General features: G+C 53.8%; 2 protein-coding genes across 16 annotated transcripts in view; both read left to right on the top strand.

The window, feature by feature from the left end:
* ATP6V0A1 (ATPase H+ transporting V0 subunit a1) overlaps positions 1–2,834 on the top strand; it is a 64,508-nt gene extending 61,674 nt beyond the window's left edge. For all 15 annotated transcript variants that reach the window (XM_049114691.1, XM_025440775.3, XM_049114690.1 and 12 more), the window contains one exon: positions 1,223–2,834. In XM_049114691.1, the coding sequence (XP_048970648.1) occupies positions 1,223–1,404 (182 nt within the window). In that variant the 3' untranslated portion in view covers positions 1,405–2,834. The remainder of the gene's footprint in view (positions 1–1,222) is intronic.
* Positions 2,835–10,871: 8,037 nt separating this feature from the next.
* NAGLU (N-acetyl-alpha-glucosaminidase) lies at positions 10,872–17,678 on the top strand. Its single transcript, XM_025440060.3, has 6 exons — positions 10,872–11,296; positions 12,773–12,920; positions 13,717–13,863; positions 14,003–14,088; positions 15,043–15,299; positions 16,221–17,678. Exons 1-6 carry the CDS (start codon positions 10,911–10,913, stop codon positions 17,438–17,440), a joined length of 2,244 nt encoding a protein of 747 aa, XP_025295845.1. The 5' UTR covers positions 10,872–10,910; the 3' UTR covers positions 17,441–17,678.
* Positions 17,679–17,737: the final 59 nt, after the last annotated feature.

Raw genomic sequence — 17,737 nt, 5'->3', positions numbered from 1 at the left:
AAGCCTGCCCCAGCCCCCAGCTCTGCCCGTCCTTGCAGGGGTTCTGGTGACCCCAGGGTGACACAATGCTGAGTGGAAACTATTCCTCAGGGCAGATCTCCTTGGCTTTTTTATCCTCTGAATCATGCATTTTTCTGCCCATATTTGGTGGTGGTTTGGTTGCTGGGCAGCCATCCAGGGAGTATGCTGAGGGACGCGTAGCCTACAGCCTGGCTCTGCTTCCCAGAGTGCGATCTTCCTGCCCCTCAGATTTTGAAAGGACCCCAGGGAGACCATCAGGGATGGATGCTGAGCTGCCTGGGAAGGGAGGTGAAGCTCTGCTTTTCCTTTCAGCCCCTGAGAGAAGAATTCATTCTCAGATGTTTTTGTAGTTGGAGAATATTTTTGCCATTACTTGGAAAAGACTTCCCCTCCTGATCCGCCCCTGCCCCCATTTCCTGCGAATTTCCTCCCCAAAGCATCCAGCCTTTACTTGCAACCCTCCCTTCTCCTTCCTCCTTCAAGAAAAGAAACAAACTAGAAAACAAGGGTGCTTGCCAGAATCGTTGGCGCTAAGCTCACTGCCGCCCAGGGGCTTCCCTAAGAGCTCTCCCATGAGCCCCTGCCAGGAGCCCACTATTTATTCTCTCTGTTGCCATTAGAGACTCAAACCAATCACACTTTTTTGCACATGGCTAGACAAAGAGTTTTGCATAAACACTCTGCTCAGCAGGAAGGAGCAGGAACTGAGGACAAACCCCTGTGGAAGTAGGCCCTGTGGAGGTAGGTGGCCCTCTTGCCTTGACCAGGGCAGACTCGGGCTTCAGAAGCAGGGCTTGGGCAGCCCTGGTGGCTCAGTGGTTTGGCGCCACCTCCAGCTGAGGGCCTGATCCTGGGGACCCGGGATCAAGTCCCGCGTCGGGCTCCCTGCATGGAGCCTGCTTCTCCTTCTGCCTGTGTCTCTGCCCCCGCCCCGCCCCTCTCTGTCTTTCGAATAAATAAATAAAAATATTTATAAAAATAAAAAAGAAGAAGAAGCAGGGCTTGTATGCACTGTGGGAAGTAGACCAAGGCCTTGGCTGGGTGGGCAAGGGTGGGTGGCAGAGGTAGGCTGCTCTCCCAAGCTCAGCTAGGAAGGAAGGCCTCAGGGAGGAGGGTTAGAGCATCTTGCTAGCCCAACCATGAAATCCCAAAAGGATTCTGTGGAGTGATGACTTTCCTTTTCCCTTTCCCCTTTCCCTAGGGTCGAGTTCCAGAATAAATTCTACAGCGGAACCGGTTTCAAGTTCCTACCCTTCTCCTTCGAGCACATTCGGGAAGGGAAGTTTGACGAGTGAGCCCCTCCTGGGACTGTGTGCCAGCAGGCTGCTGTCCCCAAGGCCCTCCACAGTGGTTATCTATGCTCCCCTTGTCTGTTGGTTGTGATCCCTGGGTATTGGAGCATTTGTGTCATCCCTGCCAGCCCTCCCCCAGCCGCCTGCAAGTCATTTAGATAGATCTGTACTCCCTGGGTCCCCCGCCACCGCCAATTTCATGTGTAGTGTAGTGATTTTCTAGAGAGAAGCTGGGCTCTCGTCAGTCACACCCACGGGGCACTGGCCTTGCCCTCCCAGCCTCCGTCCATCCAGAGACAGCCCCTTCTCTCCCCTGGTGGTGAGCACATTTGTGCGTTTTACCTTTGAGCCCAAGGCCCACGGAAGGAGCACCTTTGCTATCCACGGCCAGACTCTTCCTGCCACTCTAGTTACTTGTTTGGGATAGGGGTGCTCTTCAACACACCTCACTCTTGGATTAGCAAGGGTGGCTCCTAGTATTTCTGTCCTCTGCCCATCCCCTCTGGTTTTCAGAGCAGTTGTTAATCAGGAATTCAGCTGGACCCCACTGTGCCATTGTACATGGCTTCTCCCTGTCACTCCCAAGGGTCCCAAGGTCCCCAATACCACCTCCCTATCCTGCACCCTCTCCTCATCCCTCACAGACCACCCCCTCACCCCTGCCCCCATGTGTACCCAGCATAACACAGCCTGGCAGGGAGTGACCCAAACGTAGGTCCTGGCTGCCTCTGTGGTTGGATGCTTCTCAGGCCATGCTATGGGCTCTGCCACAAGTATTCCCTCTGGGCAGAGGGTTCAAACTGTTGTTCTTTCCTGGTGCAGACCCCAAGACCTTTCACTACCCATAATCATGAGTCTTGAGGACAGGCCCACAGTCATCAAGGGCAGTTCTGCTTGCAGACCTGCCTGGCTCTGCCCTCCAGTGCCCCTTCCCACTTCTGTTAGGGCCCCAAGTCCAGGGAGTGGGATCCTGGGCAGGGAAGGTTGGTGCCATTTACAGTTTGCAGATTGGAGGCAACCACCAAGGGTTAGTGCACATGATTATGAGAGCTGCACAGCCCTGCCCCGCGGACTGATGGTGAGCCATCCCTGAAGGGCCACCACTCCTGTCACCCCCATGCTGGGCTATGGCTCTTGGGGCCTTTTAATCATGTGCTGGTACAGCAGCCCTGGCTGCTTCAGCTAAATTGAACCCTGTGGTCCTCAGTGGTTGAGGTAATCCCCTGAATTGGCCAGGCCACTGCCCTGTTCCCATTCTGGTTTCTCTGAGTGAGTTACTTAGAGCTGCTCACAACTCTTCCTGGGCATGAGCCACCAGCCCCAGCCTCACTGTGTGCTGGCCAGTGTGACCTGCCCCTCCCCCCACCTTGTGCAGAGCCCCCTCCCTCTGGGCCCAGTGGTTTATATGATGACCTTTGCTCCGTTTACAGCAGGGTTTGAAGCAGAGCTCTCTGTCAGGAACCCTGCCCAAGGCCCTTCTGTTCACACATTCCTGTGCTGAATAAAGTGTGTTTGACTCTACCGGGGAGGCTGCCTATTTCTGTGCCGCCAGCCCCTGTGTTGCCCGCCCCTGCCCTTCAGCGTGTCTGCTGTCCTGCGGATCGGATCGGAAGCCACAGCTGCAGGCCAGGCAGTTTGTGAAATTGTCACCTCTCAGGTTTCCCAGGTCCCTCCCCTCCCTCAAGCCCAGCAGTTTCGGGATACTGCCTCCGGTGGGGGGGCGGGGGGTTCCGGGGACCCGTCCTCCTCTTCCTTTCCCACACATCTACCCAGAGGGTAGGGAAAGAGGAGCCTGGGCATCTGCCCACCTTCCTCTCCCTCTTCTCCAAGTGTGCTTTCCAGGACTCAGTAGCCTGGCTGTTTTGAGCCCCAATGCCCTTGGCCTTGGTGTGAGCCAAGGCTCTGTGTGGGGTTCCTCCAGGCAGTGGGAGAATGTGAGGTGCTGACGGAGGCAGGCAGCTGAAGAGCCAGCGGGCAGGTGGGCAGGGAAGGCGCCGTCTCCGCCCTGACTGCCATGTAAGGCACCCACATTCTTTCTTAGTGCCCTCCCTCTCCTTTCCTCCTGGGGCCTCCGGGACAGGACAGGCTGCACAGGAATGTGAGCAGCTGCTCGGGGAAGGGTGAGGAGGGCCAGGAACACCCTGTTTCATGTTCCTTCTGCTCAAGCCCTCTCCTGCCCTGAAATAGGCCCTCGGTGCATCCCCCCACCTGGCCCCACACACAAACCTTCCAGGGTGGACTTGAGGTGGGTGAGCCGAGACAATTCAGTGTGGAAAGAAGAGCTTTCAGGTGCTGATTGCCAAACTGTGTATCCATATGCAAAAGAACAAATTTGGGACTGCAGCCCCCACACTATATAAAAATTAACTCAAAGTGGGTTATACACCTAAATGTAAAAGTTAAAAACTAAACCTCCTAGGGGAAGTTCTAGGAGAATATCTTCATGAACTTGGGTTAGGTGACTTTTAGATACAACACCAAAAGCAAAGCACTAAAAAGATAAAGAGGGATGCATGGGTGGCACAGTGGGTTAAGCATCTGGACCGCTGGTTTCAGCTCGGGTCCTGATCTCAAAAGATCCTGAGATTAAGCCTCACATCAGGCTCAGCACTCCATGCAGAGTCAGCTTGAGTTTCTCTCCCTTATCCTCTGCCCCTCCCCACCTCTCTCCAAATCAATCAATCAATCAATTTTTTTTTTTTTTTAAAGGGCCTTAGGGGTGCCTGAGTGACTCTTAATTTTGGCTTAGGTCGTGATTTCAGGGTTGTGAGATCAAGCCCTGCATTGGGCTCTGTGCTCAACACAGAGTCTGCTTCTTCCTCTCTTCCTCTTTGCCCCCACCACACACTGTGTATGCACAGGTACTCTCTCTCTCTGTAAAATAAAATAAATCTCAAAAAAAAAAAAAAAAAAAGGGATCCCTGGGTGGCGCAGCGGTTTAGCGCCTGCCTTTGGCCCAGGGTGCGATCCTGGAGACCCGGGATCGAATCCCACATCGGGCTCCCAGTGCATGGAGCCTGCTTCTCCCTCTGCCTATGTCTCTGCCTCTCTCTCTCTCTGTGTGTGACTATCATAAATAAATAAATTAAAAAAAAAAAAGATAAGGGCTTTAGACTTACAAGGTTTTGTACTTAAAGGACAGACTCCAGACAACCCTCACACTGGGAGAAACTGCAGATACATATGTGTGTGTGTGTGTGTGTGTGTGTGTGTGTGTGTGTGTGTAGAGAGAGAGAATATATGAAGAACTTGTAGGGATCCCTGGGTGGCTCGGCAGTTGAGCGTCTGCCTTCAGCTCAGGGTGTGATCCTGGAGTCTCAGGATCAAGTCACACATTAGGCTCCTTGTGTGGAGCCTGCTTCTCCCTCTGCCTGTGTCTCTGCCTCTCTTTCTCTCTCTGTGTCTCTCATTAATAAAACAAAACAAAACAAACCTGTACCCATTAGCAGTCACTGCCATTTTAATTCAGCCCCAGCCTCGTCCAGCAAGCAGTCCTAAGCAACAGGTCATTTGCTGTCTCTATGGATCTGCCCATTCTAGAAATTTCACATAAATGGAATCACACGTTATGTGGTCTTACATCTGGCTTCTTAGCATGCTTTTGGGGTTCATGTTGTATGTAGCATGTGTCAGTACTAGATTCCTCTTCACTGTAGAAGAATACCTATGGTGTTGCTACTTTGTTCATCCATTCATCAGCTGATGGACATCTGGGTTGTTTTCTTTTTGGGGCAATGACCAATATCACTATGCACACTTCTGTACAAGTCTGTGTGCATTTTCTCCATTTTTCTTGGAAAGATATGCAGAAGTCAAATTGCTGGCTCTTATGTTAATTGTTTAACATTTGGAAGAACTGCCAGACTGCTTTTTGAAGGAGTTGCACCATCTTCCATTGCCCACCTGACCGCAGTTCCAATTCCTCCACATCCTTGTCCACACTTGTAATTGTCTCTTTATTACTGCCTTTCATGGTGGGTTTGATGTTGGAGGATCCCCTTGTGGTTTTGGTTTGCTAATGATGCTAAACAGCTTTTCATGGGCTTAGTGCTCATTTGTATTGTTTTCTTCTTTGAAATGCCTACTCAAATCCTTTAAAAAAAAAAAGATTTTATTTATTTATTCATGAGAGAGAGAGGCAGAGACACAGGCAGAGGGAGAAGCAGGCTCCATGCAGGGAGCCTGACATGGGACTTGATCCTATGACTCCAGGATCACGCCCTGGGCTGAAGGCAGGCACTAAACCGCTGAGCCACCCAGAGGTACAGGGTTTCTTTTGGGGAATGATGAAAATGTAAAATTAGATTATAGCGACAGTTGCACGACTCTGAATTTACTAAAAAAAAAAAAAAAAAAATGGGGATCCCTGGGTGGCGCAGCGGTTTGGCGCCTGCCTTTGGCCCAGGGCGCGATCCTGGAGACCCGGGATCAAATCCCACATCAGGCTCCTGGTGCATGGAGCCTGCTTCTCCCTCTGCCTGTTGTGTCTCTGCCTCTCTCTCTGTATGACTATCCTAAATAAATTTAAAAAATGTTAAAAAAAATTGAGCACTAAATTGAATGTTTAAATTGGTAAACTTTAGTATATATCAATAAAATGGGGGCAGAGATGGGAAAGCTAGGGCTTCCACAGGGAGAAATTCCTCCCTTGCTCAGCGGAAAAGACCTGGGCTGGCAGGTCATTGGCTAAGCGGAACTGTCGGGATCCAGTGGCCTTGGGCTGCCTCCAGCCCAGCCAGCTAAAGATGGACTAGCCAGGAACTGAGCCAAGGAGGGTGTGGGGAATCCCAGGAGCTCTGGGTATGGGTGAGGAGCAGGATGGATCCGTTGCTCCTTTTTTAAAGGGACATGCCCTGTATCTTGATCCCCTTCTTATGGGCATCCCTGGCCCCCAGGCCTCTGTTGAGTGAGTCTGTGCTCTTGTCTGGGAAATGCCCCACCTTGAGTGATGGGAACACATGTGGGAGAGGGTGACCTGGTGTTATAGGAGATCGTTCAATCACCATTTTCAGGTCCCCACTCTCTGTCCTGTCCTTCACGGGGGATCTGGGTAGGACTGCACCTCTTTCTGCCCCCAGGAGCCCTGGGTGGAAGGGACATTGGAGCTCCCCTCATATCTCAGATTCTCAACGACCTGCCTGCTCTCCCAGCTCCCCAGCCAACCCAAGACATGTCCTGGGTGTGTGCTGTCCCCTGGTGGCGAGACAGGGAAGGAGCCACACATTCCTCATGCAGGCTAGGACAGACGGGCAGAAAGGGTTAGGTGATCCTGAAGGTATTCTGGGGTGCTTAGGCAGAAGGTCAGGCTGGCCAGGAGCGACAGAGGAGACAGATGGAGAGAGGAGAGCCCTGCTCACTTGTTGCACACACATTAATTGAAAAATAAAGTGTGAAAAAACAAAAGAAGGGACGCCTGGGTGGCTCGGCGGTTGAGCGTCTGCCTTCGGCTCAGGGTATGATACTGGGATCCTGGATCGAGTCCCACATCGGGCTCCCTGCATGGAGCCTGCTTCTCCCTCTGCCTGTGTCTCTGCCTCTCTCTTTGTGTGTCTCTCATGAATAAATAAAATCTTTAAAAAAAAGAAAAAGAAAAAGTGTGTTATGGTAAAATTACCAGATAATACAAAAGGCCCTATTAAAAAGCCCTCTTCAGGGATCCCTGGATGGCTCAGTGGTTCAGTGCCTGCCTTCAGTCCAGGGCCTGATCCTGGAGACCCGGGATCGAGTCCTGCGTCGGGCTCCCTGCATGGAGCCTGCTTCTCCCTCTGCCTCTCTCTCTCTCACTATGTGTATCATGAATAAATAAATAAAATCTTAAAAAAAAAAAAAGCTCTCTTCCCATCCTGTGAGCCCCAGTGCCCCACCCCAGGCAACCACTGTTTACATGGCCTTTCCTTTTTTTTTTTTTTTTAAAGATTTTATTTATTCGAGGTGAGTGGGGCAGAAACACAGGCAGAAGGAGAAGCAGGCTCCATGCAGGGAGCCGGATGTAGGACTTGAACCCGGGACCCCAGGATAGGCCCTGGGCCAAAGGCAGGCGCTAAACCACTGAGCCACCCGGGCTGCCCAATTTTTTGTTTTTTTAAACACAAATGGGAGTTTGTATACCCACTAGACTGATCTTTAAATAGAAATAAAAAAAAAAATTAAATAGAAATATAGGGATCCCTGGGTGGCGTAGCGGTTTAGCGCCTGCCTTTGGCCCGGGGCGCGATCCTGGAGACCCGGGATCGAATCCCACATCGGGCTCCCTGCATGGAGCCTGCTTCTCCCTCTGCCTGTGTCTCTGCCTCTCTCTCTCTCTCTCTCTCTCTCTCTCTGTGACTATCATAAATAAATAAAAATTTAAAAAAAAAGAGAGAGAGATTGGCTCTACCTCTCCCTGACCGTCCCACTTGTGCTCACTCTCTCTCTCATAAATAAACAAAAAAATAAAAATTAAAAAAATAATAATAATAAATAAATAGGAATATAAATTCAGGGACACCTGGTTGGCTCAGGGGTTGAGCGCCTGCCTTTGGCTCAGGGCGTGATCCTGGAGACCCAGGATCGAGTCCCACATCAGGCTCCCTGCATGGAGCCTACTTCTCCCTCTGCCTGTGTCTCTGCCTCTCTCTGTGTCTCTCATGAATAAATAAATAAAATCTTTAAAAAAAAAAAAAGAAAAGAAAAAAAAAAGAAATATAAATTCAGAGATGCCTGGGTGGCTCAGTGGTTGAGCATCTGCCTACGGCTCAGGGTGTGATGCCAGGGTCTGGGATCGCGTCCTGCATCGGGCTCCTTGTAGGGAGCCTGCTTCTTCCTCTGCCTGTGTCTCTGCCTCTCTCTCTCTCTCATGAATAAATAAAATCTTTTTAAAAAAGAAATATAAATGTATATAATTTGTAGAACATTCTGAATCAACACCACAAATCTTCCTCATTCTTTTTTTTTTTTTTTTTTTAAGCATATGCTAGCTATTTCATCCAGTTGGTGCCCTTTACTTTCTTCAGCCAGCCCCCTACTGTCCTCAAAGAGTTTTCAACCTGGTGGGGAAGATGAGCAAAGAGGCAGTGTGACATGTCTGGAGTAATCCCTGAAGCTCCTGCCCAGCATCCATGAGCTCAGGCCTTGAATGTGCTACCAATCCCCTGGAAAGTGTCCCAGTCTTTTGCTGCTGCCAGCAACCATCACCACGCTAGATGAATCCAGATGCAATGGAAAGGCTGGCACCCTGAGCCTGACAACCTGCAGCTGAATGCCCCCAACCATGTGTCCCCTAAGATCTAGAAATGCTGGTAAAATGGTCCTGGGAGGAAATTCTGACAAGTCTTACTCAGAGCAAAGTGTTTGGAGGGGAAATTGGGGGCAGGGCACTGGAGGGGATTGGAGAGAGACCCTAGGGCTATAGGCTATGTGAGTCCCCCCACTCCCCACCCCATAGTCTTGGAGCTGGTCCCTGGGAAAGGGTGAGAACTTTCTGATACCAGGAACTGACTGGGAGCAGGGCTGCGCCTCCCCCAGGAGCTGCTCGCTGAGCTGAGAACAAGGCAGGGGGTCTGCAGCTTGTACCTGTGGCCAGGCAGGGGGCAGAGGAGCAGAGCAAGCTCAAGGGGCTCTCACTTCTCTTTCAGTCCAGGCTCTGGAATCTCTAGACTGGCAACTCTCCTATGACCCCTCCCCTTTCTCTAAGCAGTTTCACTCAGATCCAACAATCTGGAAAAAGCTACATCTGCCTCCAAAAGGACCCAGAATCCTTTTAGTGTGGTCTTCCCAAAGGGCCCACCACTTCATGCCACCACATTGCTCCACCCAACCCCACCCTGCCCAGGCAGGCAGCTTGAAAAGTTGCATCATTTAGGAATGGTGGCAAGAACTCTCATCTGTAAAATAGGAGGTCCAAGTTCTAATTCTAGACATGTTCTCCTATTGGTTACTGATCTTATCTGAGTCACTTCCTTTCTCTGGCCCTCAGTTTCCCAATATGTAACATGAAGATATGGGCTCCACCTGTCCAGCTGCACCTACCCTTTAAGGATCAAAGGAGAGGGACACTTGGGTGGCTCAGTCAATTAGGCATCTGCCTTCGGCTCAGTCAGGTCATGATCCCAGGGTCCTGGGATGGAGCCCCTGCTCAGCGGGGAGCCTGCTTCTCCCTCTCCCTCTGCTGCTCCCTCTGTGTGTGCTCTCTCACTCTCTGTGTCAAATAAATAAAATCTAAAAAAAAAAAAAAAAAAAAAAGGATCAAATAGAGAGCCCTTAACTGCCCACCAGGCCCTGCCCCACCACAGCAAGTCCAGGCTCACATGACCCTCCTCTCCTTCAGCTTCCTGACCTTTTAAGTTCCTCAATTCTGCCCAGCTCTCTCTTTGCCCTTCCGTATTTATTTTCTTCTCTGCCTTGAATGCTCTCTCCTCTCGCTTTTCCTGGTCAATCCCAACTTAATTCATATTCAATGTCACTTCCTTTTGGAAGCCTTAGGCTAAGCACCTTTGTATTTCTTCACAGCATCACAACTATAATGTAAATCTTTATTTCTGTTAGGGTGGCAGGCAGTGGAGGATTGCAAAAAGGGTAGAGGAACAAGTCAGAGTTTATTTATTCTCCAAGGAAGCAGAGGGACTAGACATCGAGAGAAGTCAGCCGAGTTTTGGTCAGATTGGGCCTTTTGAGGGGTTTTGAAGAATGTGAGCAGGTCGCAGCTGGGTCCATGGGGTGGGGGGATGGGCAGGGAGGGGGTCGACTCTTGGCCAGGTAGAGCAGGAGGTGGCAGGTTATTTGAGGGGCTGTCCAGGGCTCCTCCAGGGTATGCATTGTGGTCAGATTAGAGAATATGTTTTGTAGTTGGGGTCTACTCTGAGAATGGAGGGCACCATAACCTAGAAAAACAGAGTTAGGGCCAAGCGCAGACACCGGTGAGTTGTCTGTAAGGTTTGCTGGGGAGGTGGGAGGTGGGCTTTGGATTTCTTTCAATATTTTATTTTATTTTATTTATTTTATTTTATTTTATTTTTTACTTACTTATTTAGAGCATGTGAGCGGGCTTGGAGGAGGGGGACAGAGGAAGGAGAGGGAAACTCAAGCGGACCCCCTGCTGAGCCGGACGTGGGGCTGGATTTCACCACCCTGAGATCAAAGCCAAAACCAGGAGTGGGAGGCTTAACCCACTGAACCACCCAGGCGTCCGGATTCCTCTCAATTTAAATAGGAACTTGGTTTCTAGGCTTCCTGTAGAGGAGAGTGGCAGTGCCTGGTACAAAATAAAACTCCGAATAAAAATATCTGTTGGACAGTTACCTGGATGGAGGACAGTGAGTTACATGTGAAAGCTCTCCAGGTACAACAGTAGCTGCGGCTTGTGAAGGGCAGCGGGTCTCACCCCGGGCTTTTGGGGACACGGGTCACGCGCCCCCGAACCACGTGCGGCCAGAAGACACCCTCGGGGCGCGGGTCCGGGTCCGGGCCCGGAAGTGCGGTCTCCCGGGAGCCGGGGCTACGCGCCCGTCGGCGTCCCGTGGCCAGAGGCCCGCCGCTGATTGGGCGCGGGCCGTCCCGCCCCCCAGTCCAGTCTCAATTGATGCCCCGCGGGGCCCCCCGCCAGCCGGAGACCGCAGGACCATGGGAGCGGCAGCTGCGGCCGCCGTCCTGGGCCTCCTGCTCCTGGGCGCCGCGGGGGGCGCGGCCGCGGACGAGGCCCGGGAGGCGGCGGCCGTGCGGGCGCTGCTGGTCCGGCTGCTGGGGCCGGGGCCGGCGGCCGCCTTCTCGGTGTCGGTGAAGCGCGCCCTGGCGGCCGAGTCCGGCCTCGACACCTACCGCCTGAGCGGCGGAGGCGCCGGGACGCGGGTGCTGGTGCTCGGCTCCACCGGCGTCGCCGCCGCGGCGGGGCTGCACCGCTACCTGCGCGACTTCTGCGGCTGCCACGTGGCCTGGTCCGGCTCTCAGCTGCGCCTGCCGGAGCCGCTGCCCGCTGTGCCGCAGGTGCTGACCGAGGCCACGCCCAACAGGTACGAGGCTCGCCCGCCCTCCATCCGGGTCCCCCGCACCCCCCGCGCCCGCGCCCGCCGCACCTGCCGCCCCCCGGGGCGCGCACCCCGCGCCAGCGACTGCACCCACTGAGACTGAACGGAGCGCTGGCCTTGGGGCCGCACGGCTGCGGCTTCAGATCCCACCTCTGCCCCTGAGAGCCGTCACCCAGCCTCTCAGAGCCTCAGCCGGCTCATCTGAAGAATGGAAACGGTGACATCGATGGCGCACTGTTGGTCACGAGGCTTTCCACAGTGACCGGCGCAGAATTTGTGATGCATAGTTAGTGACCAGAAAATGCTGTTCCTTTCCTTCCACCTTCTCTTGGGAGATGCCCACCGAGGAATGACACCCACTCCCTCACAGCCTCCCTCCTGGCGCTTGTCCCACCGCAGGGAGGTGGTGTGTTCACACATCCGGCTCCCCATCAGATTGGGGAGAGGGACCCCCCCTTTCCAGGACAGGGACCAGCGTTGCCCTAGAGCACTTCAACACTGCAGAAGCGAGCTCTAGAAGAGTTGACTGGAAATGCTGTGTGCTCCCCCAGATACCTGCCTGGCTGCGGTTGGGGGGCACCTCGGAAGCTCCCATAATGAAGCTGGACAAGCCGAAGCCCCCAGGGGGAGGGTCTCAGGCCCTTCATCAAGAAAGTTCTTTGCTCTTTGTGAGGAAGATTCAAGGGCAAGCCATTTAGAGAACGGGACAGTGATTTATTAAGTCTAGAAGTAAGAGAGGTGCCATCTCACAAAGTAGCCATCTCTCCTCCAGGATGAGAAGAGGATATCCTTTTGCCCCAAAGAAGGTTTTTATACATTTTTAAAATTAGCTATCCACATACGAAGAAGCCCACTTTTTAACTTTGGGATTTTTTTTTTTTTTAAGATTTTATTTATTTGAGAGAGAGAGAGGGAGGGAGCATGCGCAGGGGGAGGGGCCGAGGGAGAAGCAGGCTGACTCAGGCCTCCAACCTAAGACCCAGGGATCAGGACCTGAACCCAAGGCAGTTGCTTAACCGACTGAGCCCGCAAGTGCCCTTAACTTTGGGTTTAACCTTTACTTTGGGTGGTTAGTTTTACCATTGTCTTAGGGTTGTGGAATTACCCATGGGAAACAATTTTAAGAATGTCTAACCTTTGTGGCTTTTACTGCTGGAAGGAGTGGGACCTTGTAGTTTTCCATGAGTGCGATTTTGTGACTCTTTTTATGAACCTACTGACGTAAAACCTCAATGGCTTTACTTTGGTCACCTTGTCTCCCAAGGCTCCCTTTCCTCCTGCTGAGTCTTGGCACCACCTGGGGTGAGTCCTGGAGTGAAACAGTAGAAGAGCCACAACTCCTCCCTTCTGGGCTAGATCTGGGGTTGGCGGGTGCTGTTCCAGGGCAAAGGACCCTCAGAGGTTGGGGGGGCATGCCCTCTGCCCCCAGGGACATGTCACAACTCCCGCCCCTGCCCACAGATACCGCTATTACCAGAATGTGTGCACGCACAGCTACTCCTTCGTGTGGTGGGACTGGGCCCGTTGGGAGCGGGAGCTAGACTGGATGGCACTGAATGGCATCAACCTGGCACTGGCCTGGAGCGGCCAAGAGGCCATCTGGCAGCGGGTAAGTGTCCCTCTCCTCCCTCCAGTCCCTGCCTCCCCACTGCATCGTGTCTGGCACACAGAAGTGTTTGGGGCATACATGATGGCCCCAGCTCTCTGGAAACAGGCTTTCATTGCTGAGCCAAACACATTGGAGCACTTGTGCGGGTCTGGACCCCAGCACCTCACTAGAAACGCTAAGGAGTCAGGCTCCCCTCTCTCCCCACCCCCACAGCTGGTCAGGCCACTGCTTCCATAGATTCTGTGCCTCATCCTCTTTATCTTTATTGATGGCTCCTGTGCAGGCTCTTGCCCCATCTCTGTGGGCGATACCCGCCCCTCTCAGAGCCTCTGAACAGAACTCCTGGCTCCTGAGTTCCAACAGTGTCCTTTCTAAGATGCAGATCTGTTGGACTCCTGCTGCTGTCAACACACTCCAGAGCTCCCCTCAGCTTCAGCACCCTCCCCTGGCCTGGGGGCTTCCATGCCTGGGCCCTAAGGGCTCTGGCTGCTGGCAGCAGGTGCTCTTTAGGCTCTCTGCAGAGCCAGCCTTATTCCCCCAAGCCTTCTAAGGCCCCTTCCCCGTTTGGGGGAGAGCCCCATTATGCCTCACCGCACCCTTGCAACAAAGCTGACCCATTAGTAAACTTACCTGCCCACAGACCTGTTTCTCCTGGACTGTGGGCTCCTGGCAAGGGTCACATTTTGTCTTAGTAACTCTAGGGCTCAGCACAGAGAAGAAATGAATGAGTGATTGTTGAATGAATGGAGATGAATACTTATACGTGTTTATGTGCGGGGGTCGTCCTCCTCCTCAGGTATACCTGGCCTTGGGCCTGACCCAGTCAGAGATCGATGAGTACTTCACTGGGCCTGCCTTCCTGGCCTGGGGGCGCATGGGCAACCTGCATACCTGGGGTGGCCCCCTGCCCCACTCCTGGCACCTCAAACAGCTTTACTTACAGGTAAAAGGAAGGGAAAGGAGGGGGCGGAGCTGGGCAGTGCTAGGTAGTCTGTGGGCCAGGGACCAGCCTCAGAATCCTTGGGGACCCTGTGTGCCCCGGGGGGGTGGTGAGGCCTCCCACCTCCCCTTCCATCCCCTAGCATCGGATCCTGGACCGGATGCGCTCCTTTGGCATGATCCCAGTGTTGCCTGCCTTCTCAGGGCATGTCCCCAAGGCTCTCACCAGGTAAGCTTCCTCCCTTCCCCCTCACCTGCCTCAGAGAGGGAATTGATTTTTTACCTGCAAGACGTGATTTAAAGAAAAACTGAAGCTCTGGATGTAGGCCTGGGCTTGATTCCTGGCTCTGCTACTAACTAGCCATGTGACATTGGAACTCAGATGGGACTGCTCTGTGCCTCAGTTTCCTCACTTATACAGTCCGTATAGCTCAGCACAGTCTTAGCAAATGGCAGCTCTTATATAGTGGTTTGCAGGGGTGTGCTGGTCTCCCGTCCTTTCTGTTCCTCTGTGCCACTGACCCTTCCTCTCCCGTGGCTGGCAAAATTCTTCAAGGCCTAGCTGTGACCTCCCCTCCTCCAGGTAGCCTCACTGGGGCCCCCCAGCCTTGGTCAGCACCTCCTTCATGCCCAGGAGCACCTGGTCCCGACCACTGTCACAGGGCCTAGTGCACGCTGCTGGCCCTACTGGCTGTCTCTTCACCTCCCGGCTGGGTAGCAAGAGCCTCGTTCACACATCCAGCAAACACTTATCAGACCAGCTCTGTGCTGGGCCCTGGGGATGCAGTGACAAAGTGCATCGAGTTCCACCCCTGCTGGCTGAGAGGTTGACAGGGGGATACAATACAGTGATATGGGCAGGAATATATGTGGAGCCACTGCTCCATCTAGGACTCTGCGGCCAGGGCTCAGAGGCAGCACCGGGCAAATTCTGGAAGAATGAGTGTTGCTTGTTTTGGCCTGAGGGAGGGGAAGAGACAGCAGAAGGTTTACAGATGAGGTGAAATTCGAAGGATGTTGAGGGGTATCCAACTGGCTGGATAAGCAGGGAGGGAGGGGGAAAGGACTCCAGCCACAGGGCACAATCCGTAAGGTAAGCCAGTGAGGCTGGGTGATGAACACTGCCAGCCTCCAGTGAATGTTTGGATTGCTCCCCCCACCCCCTTCCCCCCTCTACCCTTAGGGTGTTCCCTCAGATCAACATCACCCAGCTGGGCAGCTGGGGACACTTCAACTGCTCCTACTCCTGCTCCTTCCTCCTGGCTCCAGAAGACCCCCTATTCCCTATCATTGGGAGCCTCTTCCTGCGGGAACTGATCCAAGAGTTTGGCACTAATCACATCTATGGGGCCGATACTTTCAACGAGATGCAGCCCCCCTCCTCAGAGCCCTCCTACCTTGCCTCAGCCACAGCCTCTGTCTACCAGGCCATGATCACAGGTTTGGTGCCAGGGGGAGGTGGGTGGGATGGGGAACCCCCCTTGCCCTCAGGGACACAAGTGTGGCAGAGGTCAGCAGGGTGGGAAGAGAGACAGCCCTTGACAGTTGACCAAGCACTCGCACACACACACCATCTTTAATCACACTGCGGTTGAGGGGTGGGCTCTGGAGCCAGGCAGCCTGCTCAGACCCTGGCATCACCCCTTCCTGCCTGTGTGACTTGCAACAAGTCACCTCCCAACCACTGTCTCAGTTGCTTGATCTGTAAAATGGGGCTACATCATAAATAGAATGATGCCTGGCCCCCAGTAAAGTGCCATTAAGCGTTGGCTATGAAAGTATTTTGTTTGGTCTCTGCCTCCGAGCTGAGGTAGGTAGTGCAGGCAAGAGCTTAGGGGATGTGTTCAAAGCCGGTGGGTGCCCTTGCACAAGGAACCCAACGCTCCTTCCTGCCACTTATAGGGCAGGGACAGGGAGGGGCCAGGTCAGCAATGGGCCGGGAAAGGAACCAACTGACTCAGGATGCTGTGAGAGCACTGCTCCAAGTGCAATCCAGAACCCATAGCACCAGCGTCACCCCAGAGCCTGTCCAATCTGCAGATTCTCCTGAATCACAATGACTTGGGCTTAGGCCCAGGAATCTGTTTTAACCGGCCTTCTGGGTAATTTTGATGCTTCATAGAGCTTGACAACACTGCCCTAGAGATCCCAGCTGGGAGGAAGAGAGGATGGGATGGTGCGTGATGCAGTTGCCCTGGGGGTGGGAGGGTTACAGAGGAAAACAGAGTGTTCTGTGATAGTCATTTAACTTCTCTGGACCTCTGTTTCCTCATCTGTAGAATGGGATGAACCTTCATTCCCCTGCCCTCTCTCCTCTCATCAGTCCTCTTCTCTGTCTCCCCACCCTTCCCTCCACCACAGTGGACTCTGACGCCGTGTGGCTGCTCCAAGGCTGGCTCTTCCAGCACCAGCCGCAGTTCTGGGGGCCTGCCCAGGTGAAAGCTGTGCTGGAGGCTGTGCCTCGTGGCCGCCTCTTGGTCCTGGACCTGTTTGCTGAGAGCCAGCCTGTGTACATCCAGACGGCCTCCTTCCAAGGCCAGCCCTTTATCTGGTGCATGCTGCATAACTTTGGAGGCAACCACGGTCTGTTTGGGGCACTGGAGGCTGTGAACCGGGGTCCTGCGGCTGCCCGCCTCTTCCCCAATTCCACTATGCTAGGCACAGGCATGGCTCCTGAGGGCATTGGCCAGAACGAAGTGGTCTATGCCCTCATGGCTGAGCTGGGCTGGCGGAAGGACCCAGTGGCTGATTTGGAGGCCTGGGTGAGCAGCTTTGCAGCCCGTCGGTATGGAGTCGCCCACAGGGATACAGAGGCCGCGTGGAGGCTGCTTCTCAGGAGTGTCTACAACTGCTCTGGGGAGGCGTGCAGTGGGCACAATCGCAGCCCTCTGGTCAGGAGGCCATCCCTACAGATGGTTACCACTGTCTGGTACAACCGATCAGATGTGTTTGAGGCCTGGCGGCTGCTGCTAACAGCTGCCCCAACCCTGGCCTCTAGCCCCACCTTCCGCTACGACCTGCTGGACGTCACTCGCCAAGCGGCCCAGGAGCTGGTCAGCTTGTACTATGTGGAGGCGAGGAGCGCCTACCTGAGGAAGGAGCTGGTTCCCCTGCTGAGGGCGGCAGGCGTCCTGGTCTACGAGCTTCTGCCGGCGCTGGACAAGGTGCTGGCTAGTGACAGCCGCTTCCTGCTGGGCAGGTGGCTGGAGCAGGCCCGGGCGGCCGCAGTCAGCGAGGCCGAGGCCCATCTCTATGAGCAGAACAGCCGCTACCAGCTGACCCTGTGGGGACCCGAGGGCAACATCCTGGACTATGCTAACAAGCAGCTGGCCGGGCTGGTGGCTGACTACTACACCCCCCGCTGGCGGCTCTTCATGGAGATGCTGGTTGAGAGCCTGGTCCAAGGCATTCCCTTCCAACAGCACCAGTTTGACAAGAATGCCTTCCAGCTGGAGCAGACCTTTATCTTCGGCACCCAGAGGTATCCTAGCCAGCCTGACGGTGACACTGTGGACCTGGCCAAGAAGCTCTTCATCAAATATTACCCCCGATTGGTGGCTGGCTCCTTGTGGGCAGATTAACCACCCCCTGGGTGATGTTCTCCCCAAATTCCAGGCCCGGGCAGGTTTCCAGGGCCCGGAGCTAAACCAGCATCACAGGAGGTTCCCAGGTTTGGGCAAAGGAACTCAAGACCTGCCGGAGGAGCAGGCATGGGAAATTTGGGAGGGAGGTGAGTTGCACTCTTCTCCACCACCCCAAATTTGGGATCAAAGTACTATTTTAATACAACTTAATAAACCGGTGAATCACCCCGGCCTATCTCTCAGAATGTCACCAATGCCTGGGAGGACTCAGGGCTCTAGGATGGACAGACACTG

The sequence above is a fragment of the Canis lupus genome, chromosome 9 (genome assembly GCF_003254725.2).
Source record: "Canis lupus dingo isolate Sandy chromosome 9, ASM325472v2, whole genome shotgun sequence".
Classification (NCBI taxonomy): Eukaryota; Metazoa; Chordata; class Mammalia; order Carnivora; family Canidae; genus Canis; species Canis lupus.
This window is presented reverse-complemented; position numbering and strand designations above follow the sequence as displayed.

Coding starts and splice junctions, on each gene's coding strand:
- NAGLU (XM_025440060.3), top strand. CDS start 10,911: ATGGGAGCGGCAGCTGCGGCCGCCGTCCTGGGCCTCCTGCTCCTGGGC. Junction 13,864..14,002: donor TCAAACAGCTTTACTTACAG/GTAAAAGGAAGG, acceptor TCCATCCCCTAG/CATCGGATCCTGGACCGGAT. Junction 15,300..16,220: donor CTACCAGGCCATGATCACAG/GTTTGGTGCCAG, acceptor CCTCCACCACAG/TGGACTCTGACGCCGTGTGG.